Below are 8,088 nucleotides of genomic sequence, written 5' to 3' on the forward strand. Positions count from 1 at the left end.
CCATCCCTCGGTTACTCATCAGTTTAAATACATATAAATTCGTAGCATCAATATTTGAACAGTGAAGCATCCATGACCTAACACGAAATCTATACCAAAGGAAAATGTTTTTTTTTTTTTTCACTTTATTTCATGCATATGGACAACTTAGTGCAAAATATCTGTGAATCTCAAGACAAGATCAAGGAAGCATGAAAATACGAATCAAGCGATGAGAAGTAACGTCTTATGTCTTCGATCTGAGTGTAATTAATATTTTGTCCTGTTCATTTTGGTGAACAGATTTATTGGATGTTCTGACATCATGTCGTAATTGAGTCATATCTACAGATAAAATAAGAATACTGCGATGCAATACAACAACGCCACATCGCGCTCCTTGATCCATCACACAAGAAGCTAACTTTAAATCATTAGAAATTTCAACCCAAAAGGTATTATTTATGGGGGGATGTAAAGCCGTTAAAAGCATCCAACTAATCTAACCAATTCTACGATCTTCAACAAGATCACATTCTATTCTATTTCTTTGCGATCAAATCAATATACAAAAGATACTGTGCCCGCATTATATACAAGCAACAGTGCTACAGCCAGGATGACCGAACTCGAGTGCCGGAGGACCAAAAGCCTGTACAAAGAAAAAGGCATAGATGGATGAATATTTGAGGAAAAAAATTAACATTCTCTGTGACAAAAAATACCAAGAAACCGTATTCTATTTCAATTTTATTTCTCCCAACCAACCTAGCAACTTCTCTAATAATGTCTCTTTATTTTTAAGAATAACTAATGTCTCAATGTGCCATAGACAAGGGAGTTATGATATTTCAGATACCAAGTAGCCAAAAGGCAAAGTGGAATATACAACCAAAATAATGTCAAAATGAGGTAAACAATTACCTGTATAATTCTTCACAACAAGCTTGCACTTAATAGTCCAACGGGCCTTTCTCTACCAAAGGATTCATCATCAAAATCTTCGTTTGTTGAGTTTTCTTGGCATAACTCTCGAGTAGTATTTAAACCAAGAGACTCCCAAGCCACTGAATTACCATTGCCTTCTTCAGAAGCAAGATTGACATCAACATGGGCCTCTTGATTCAGCCTTGCATCGGTAGACAAAAGTTCCATTCCCTTATCATCATCATTGCATGGTGGTGGATCCACATTGAGATCTGAGCACAAATCATATCCACTTTGTTCCCCAGTCCCTTGACAAGCAACAGTTACTGTTCCTTGATCAGATTGATCTGCAGCATCCTTTTTCTGCCTCTTCCATTTCTTTGTGGATGAAGTTCCATCATCCTCAAAATCTTCTTCTTCTCTTTCTCTATGCAAGTAAACCCATAATTTCCTTTCCCCATCAAATTGTACGCAAGGATCACGTTCATAATGCAATCTATCCAAGGCTCCACTAACTACTTGGTTAATTTGAGCATCTGAAACATCTTCGACAATGTATTGAGAATCTCGAATCAAAGTACAAACATCTGCTCTAGTGCCAATACTTCCAGGTAACCTAGCTGCTGCATCTCTTACAAGGCAAAGAATTGTGACATGGGGTGGGCGATCACGTTTCAACATAAAATGGTCTCGGGCTTTTGATGTTGGCTTCCCACCACCTCTCTTCAAAGGTGCCACAATAGATTTTTTACCATCAGCTGCTGTATAGGAAAATGCTCTGTCGGGAATAGAGTACCTAAGAACCTCCTCCTTACGAAAATAAGCCCTAACTTCCTCTGAACTAGGGCTTATGGTGTTAAGACTCTTTTGAGCCCTCAGATCTCTAAACCTTTCCTTCTCATCAAGGTTGACTTGCATCAATGCCAAGGGTGGAGCTGGAAGACTTCCTATTTGTTGAAGAGTTTCCTGACCGCATTTCAACCAATTGGCAAAGGAATCAACCAACTTGACAAGCATCTTATGAGGAAGACCCCACGCTTCAGGAGAAGTCACCTCCTCAATGGTATCATGGTCAGGTGAATTATGAAGAACTGGGCCAGTCCATGACCAACTTTTGGAAGATTTTTCATAAACAGCTAAGACCTTCCAACCCTTTGCTCCCAAGGGTGCTGTTTTTGAAGAAAATATTTTCAGAACCCCTCTGACCAAATCCTGAAGTGGTTCTTGTGTCTCGAGAATGCAGGGATCACCAGGATTTGACCTCACACGATTAACAATCTCCTGAACAGTAAGAGACAGCATGCTCAGAGAGTCAGCAGATTCACCATTAGCATCAATCTTATTGTTAGAAAGATCACCGTTTGCAGTGCCTTCCTGTGGTTTGTTCAGTTCTTCTCTAGGTTTCCCCACTTCTAGACTGTCTTCTGCATGTGGACTAATCATTGCCAGGCGAACTGCTGAAAGAAGATGTACGATAGAAAACGAAAATCCAGTATGGACTGTTGGTGTGATCAAAGTGAATGTTTTTTTCTGTGGCTTGGTTTCCTGTTCTCTATCTGCTGTCCCCATATCAGTAAGACGCAAATCAGAATGATCCATTTCTGAACTAATCCTCTCAACCTCTATTTTTTTCTTTGATTTTCTTTTCGAGTAAGTCAAATCATCTGTTGGGGTGTTTGACAAAAAATTGCCATCTTCATCTCTTCCACCAATATCTACATCATCCTTCATTTTTCGCTTCTTTGATACTGAGTTGCAACCAAGCAATGGTGCCTCAGATCGCTCATTTTGATCACCCTTATATGCAGCAACATATTTCTGTCCTTTTCTCCCATGCCTACTTTGTCCAACTTCATTATTATCCAAAACCAACCGTCTTTCAAATGAGTCATCCTCATCACCTACATAATCGTGCAAATATTTAGACCTCATAATGGAATGATCAAGGTCAGTTCTTCCTTTTTTCTTTCTCTCAGCTGCATATGCATTTGCTGAGGGCATGTCAAACCTTCCAATAGGATCCCCTCTTATTCGGCCATTTTTGCCTGCTTTATATGCCTGCCTCCAATCATCATCACCATCATCAAGCATGTCTGATCCTAAGGGATAGCCCTCTTCGATAAATTTACCAGCCTGTTTATGAAAAGGGCCGCCATTGCGTATTTCACCCTTCTGCTTTGCTTTAGAAAGGTAATTATCTACACCGTGCATCTGGCCCCGTTCTGTAAAGCCACCCTTCTTTTTGAAGGGTGTTATTACATTTGGCTTCAAATCTGTAACAAATTTGGCCTTCTTATCTAGGTGAGACTTCAACAATTTTGAGCGAGAGCCAGCAGCACTACCCACCATGTAAGCATATTTGCTGTGTAACAAAGGAGTGTCATCCTCCTCATCACCCAACTGTTCAGATGAGTCTGATTCAGTCTCTTCACTTCTTAAAAGCATCTGGTTACCCCTCAAAGGTATTGACTCTTTACCTCCATTCTGCATAGAAGTCCCCCTGATCTTCTCCTGCAATGATTTTGCCCTGAAGTCAGATGATAGAAGTCTATCACTAACCTGTGGGGAGGATGATCTGAAAGGAGTGTAACTAAGATCAGGAGACTCTCTCCCTGCTTTCCATTTCTTGCCCTTTTGATACCAATCATCATATTTAAATGAAGAATCCATACCAAATTCCTGTCCCGGTGTTTCATTGCTACCAAAAAGTTCATCATAATCTCCAGAGTCAACCGTACTGCCTTTCAGTGGTAACTGTGAACTCCTAAATCTGGACTTTGCCTGTTCACTACCAACAAACTGTTGAACATTTTCTGGATACTTAGCATTTCTAGAATATTCATACAAACCTCTCTTAGAAGATGGCTTTGCGGGGAAGACTTTTAAATCAGAAGTTTGGTGGGCATTTCTAGTGTATCCATGCAGATCAGTCCTTGAAGACAGAGACAGACCCATCAAATTGTCAGTATCCATATCATCACCTCTCAGAAGGTCATGCCTCTTTCCCATTTTCCGGAAACTAGACTTCTCAATCATGTTGCTACGTAATAAATTGCGATCATGTGACATCTCCTCATTGTTGTCACCATTCCACTGCGGATCCCTCATCCTCAGCATTGACCCTGAATCATATCCAGCTGACTTGTTCTGATGAGAAACAGCAGAAGTTGAACCATTTACACCAGGACTCACATCCAAAGCATGGTAGGAAGAAGATATGCGACCACTTGGGTCTTTTACTGATGGTGGCTTTGAACCAGCCAACTTGAGTATGCCTTTTGGGTTTTGCTTCCCAAACTTCTCTTGTTCAATAGCAGCTGATCGCACTCGTGCATCTGAACCAGAACCCACCCCATGAAAAGGATAACGACTCATTTTCTGTGAAATTTTCCTATCCTTGTTCTTCCTGTTCCATATACCTTCACCAGACTCCTCATCTGAAGAATCAACTTCCAAATCTTCCTTCTCGTACATCAAACTCTTTTGACTTCTCATAATGTTCAGGACACGTAGCCTTTCTTCAATACTGTATCCCCTACAATTAAGCCAAGCATCTCTTATCTGACAAAGATTGCTGACCATGCTGTTCTGATGCTTCCTCAACAGATGATAGTGTCGTCGCTTCTGGAAAGAATTCATGCCCTCCCTGTAAAGAGCAACTCTCGGCTCACACAAGCCACCCTTCAACATATCAAACAACTTCTTAATGGGACTCCCAAAGTGCAAGTTACAACCAGTGAAAACATCTTTCAAGGTCCGCACAAAAGTCTCTTGATCCATGTCAGGAAGATACTTAGCAAGTTCAAACCTCTCCTCCTCACTCAAGAAGTCATTCCACACATCCACCGACAGCACATCTTCAAGGCCAGTAAGATCGTACAGTTCCAACGGAATGCTGCAAGTCTGGTTCCCAATCTGACAAAACTCCGCGCCAGTCTCACCCAATTCCAGCAAATCAAAATCATCAGACCCCGCCCCAGAGTCAGCATCATCAAACTCATCGTCGTCGTCCGATTCCACGGCAGAGTTACGCCGCCGAATCACCTCTTCGTCACTGGACATACTTTCCCTACTTCGAGGAGAACACTCGGAATCAAGCCTGGACACCTTAAAGCTGTTCTTCTCAATTGCCATGAAACATAACACCACAGTGCCGCCAAAAACAAGTTCACCAACCGACCGAAATTCAAAAACTCGAACCGTCGACGCACAAATCTCAATCAAAACCCTAACAATCGCAATACGACAAATTCAAAACAAAAAAAATAGAGCAGTCTCGACTTTTCGAAAACAATAACACCACCAATAAAAATAAAAATCAAACGACAAACACATTTGATAGAACCTAAATTAGAAACAATAATCACGGAACATCATAAGCAATGAAATACGAGGGCGAGGAAGAAAATACCTGAATCGCGATAGAAGAAGCGCGGAAGGAGAAATTGAGGCAGAAGCGGAGACATGTTGGGAAACGGAAGAGGAAAAGGGAAGGTTGCGCAGTGCGATATCGAAGAATGGCTTTTGGAAACCCTAAAATTGTTATATAGTGAGAAGAAGGGGAAGACAGAGGAAGGTGGAGAGGGTACGAAGAAGACGTAGATGACGTGGACGGAGATGAGCCGTGTGATTGAGAGATTGATGATGGGGCTGCGAAAAGACCAAAATCTCCCACCGCACCAAACAGGGATGAACGCAACTCGACGCAGAGAAAGAGGCCGCACCAAGAAAAAGTGACTCAGTGAATGAGTTACAAAAAATAAAGGGTTTGATTTAGTTTTGGTTCGGTTTAGGAGATAGAAAGAGAAACACAAAGTATGTGTGTAAGAGAAGATGACTGAGTGTGAATGACTCAGCGAGCCAAGGAACCAGGTAGACCGTTGTATATTTTTTTGTGTGTGTGTGAATCAGTTGCCACTCTATCATGGGCCCACGCCGCTCCAATTTCTCACCGTTCGATCATACGCATCAGATCCGGCGTCGTTTCCCTCGAGTCTTTTTCTTTTTCCTAAAATGTCCTTTACTCTAAATACCTGAAACCAAACGGAACCTCACTCAATTACTATAAACTGCAAAATGCTAACACTGTTTTTTGCGCCGTCTTCAACACACCTCTTTTCTGTTTATAGTTAGGTTTCTTAAAATTATATATTTTATTTAGTTATATTTGTTGTTAATATAATTTTTTCTAAGTATAAATGCTCCAAATATTGTGTAGACGGTGATCTAAATTATTTTTAAGAAAATCTTATAAGTAAACTTCTGTTTTATTTTAGGAAAAAGGTATTTAACCCACTTAAACTTTATCTTTTCTCGCATAAGCATCTTAGACTTTAGTATCATATTAGTTTATTCTTAAACATTACTCCCATTGACTAATTAATATTTTAAATGTTAGTTTTATCTCAATTAATTCATCCATACATATTATATCTTTTTCTACATAAGCATCTTAATTTCAATTTTACAATTGAAACAAAAGAATAATTAATGAATGATTGATTGATTTTCAATATAAATAATTTAACCCTAACTAGTATTAAAAAAATGTAAAAGAGTCGGCTTTGAGTTGAATCAAATTAAATTAAAGTACTTACGAGCAGTTGTAATGAAATTAATGTTTATAATAAAACTTAAGAATCATTACGACAAAAGTTAAAAAAAAAAAAAGCTTATTAAATCAAAATATAGACAAAAATCTAATTCGTTAAAGTAATTGATGGACTCTTTTTAACATGGTTATGATTTAGTGAAAATGAAGCAACAGGTGGTAATAATTGAATAAGAGTAGACAATATTTTTGTAATAATAAGTGGAGTCTTGTGAAAGATAAAGGTAGGAAAGAAAATGAGTATAAATAGAATTGATGTCTGAAAGGTTTTAAAGCTTGTCTCTCTGTGAGCTCTGAAGGACCTTCTTGTAGCATGCACTACAACCAACTCATTCCGCCATAGCCCAGATACAGCTACAACACTAAAATATTACATAGGCAACTATTATGGCAGAACACTTTTGTAATTTTTCTATTTGAAACTTTTATGTGCATTATATTCACATAATGGTCTAACACATCATCAATTTTTTTTATTCATTAGATTGTTTTTGGCAATAAAACAATCAATACTTAAAAGGTTAAATATGTTTTTGGTCCTTTAATTTTCGGTCAAAATTAGATTTAGTCTCTCTTTGAAACTTTAGACTAATTTAGTCCCTTATCTTTAAAATTGCATGAATTTAATCTCTTTAACCAAATTTTGTTAAGTTTATTTGAGTTTTCGAGTACATTTCTTAATTAACATTGAAGACAAAAATGTATTAAACAGTATAATCAACTCAAATGCTATCATGAAATACGTTTGAAATGTTAAATAAACTTAGCAAAATTTGGTTAAAAGAACTAAATCCACATATTTCTAAAGTTGTGGAACTAAATTGGACCAAAGTTTCGAATATGAACTAATTCTAATTTTTACTAAAAATTAAACGACCCAAAACATATTTAACCCATATTTAAAAGAATGAATAATAATCTATCAGTGAATAAAAAGAACAAAATTTCAATAAAAAACGTGTCAATTTTCAATATTTTCAAGAAGTTTAGAATTATAAATAAAAAATATCTTTAACAACTTCATCTATTGCAACCAATTGAAATACAATCAAACAATTAGTCTAGAATTAATCATTTAATGTAAAGTAATTTTAAAAATAATAACATGAACTATAGTTAGGATTTTCAGAAAATCCATACAACCAATTTTGAGTATAAATCAACATTTACACCTGTTCAAGAAGAGTGAAGCTTTTATATTTTGAAAGTATATATCCACATTTGCTAAAAGGTGACTCTAATGTCATTGTAGTAATGAGAATACTAAACACATATTGAACCATAATAGACAATATAGAAAATTTTTCTCATTAGTCTTTCAATATTTGAGCATATCAAAATCTTCACTATCTTCATCATAATCTATTGTTAATTTAAATAAGCATTTATCTTGTTCTTTCTAAAGATAAATTTTAATTCATTCTATACATTTTAAAATCCTACATTACATTGCATATTAATTATCAAAACAAAATAAAAAAAACGAAAACAATGAATATTGGAATGCTTATAGAAATAATCCTTGTTCTTTTCAACTTTCTCTAATATTGACATCGAGATGAATTTATTAG

The 8,088-nt window shown here is 37.0% G+C and overlaps 1 protein-coding gene across 1 annotated transcript; it reads right to left on the bottom strand.

Moving 5' to 3' along the window:
• Window positions 1–214: 214 nt before the first annotated feature.
• On the bottom strand, window positions 215–5,760 carry LOC106759192. The gene is made up of 3 exons (XM_014642231.2): window positions 5,318–5,760; window positions 904–5,134; window positions 215–631 (listed from the first exon to the last, which is right to left on the bottom strand). Exon 2 carries the CDS (start codon window positions 5,038–5,040, stop codon window positions 916–918), a length of 4,125 nt encoding a protein of 1,374 aa, XP_014497717.1. The 5' UTR covers window positions 5,041–5,134; window positions 5,318–5,760; the 3' UTR covers window positions 215–631; window positions 904–915.
• Window positions 5,761–8,088: the final 2,328 nt, after the last annotated feature.

This window comes from Vigna radiata, chromosome 4 (assembly GCF_000741045.1).
Source record: "Vigna radiata var. radiata cultivar VC1973A chromosome 4, Vradiata_ver6, whole genome shotgun sequence".
In the NCBI taxonomy this organism is placed as follows: domain Eukaryota; kingdom Viridiplantae; phylum Streptophyta; class Magnoliopsida; order Fabales; family Fabaceae; genus Vigna; species Vigna radiata.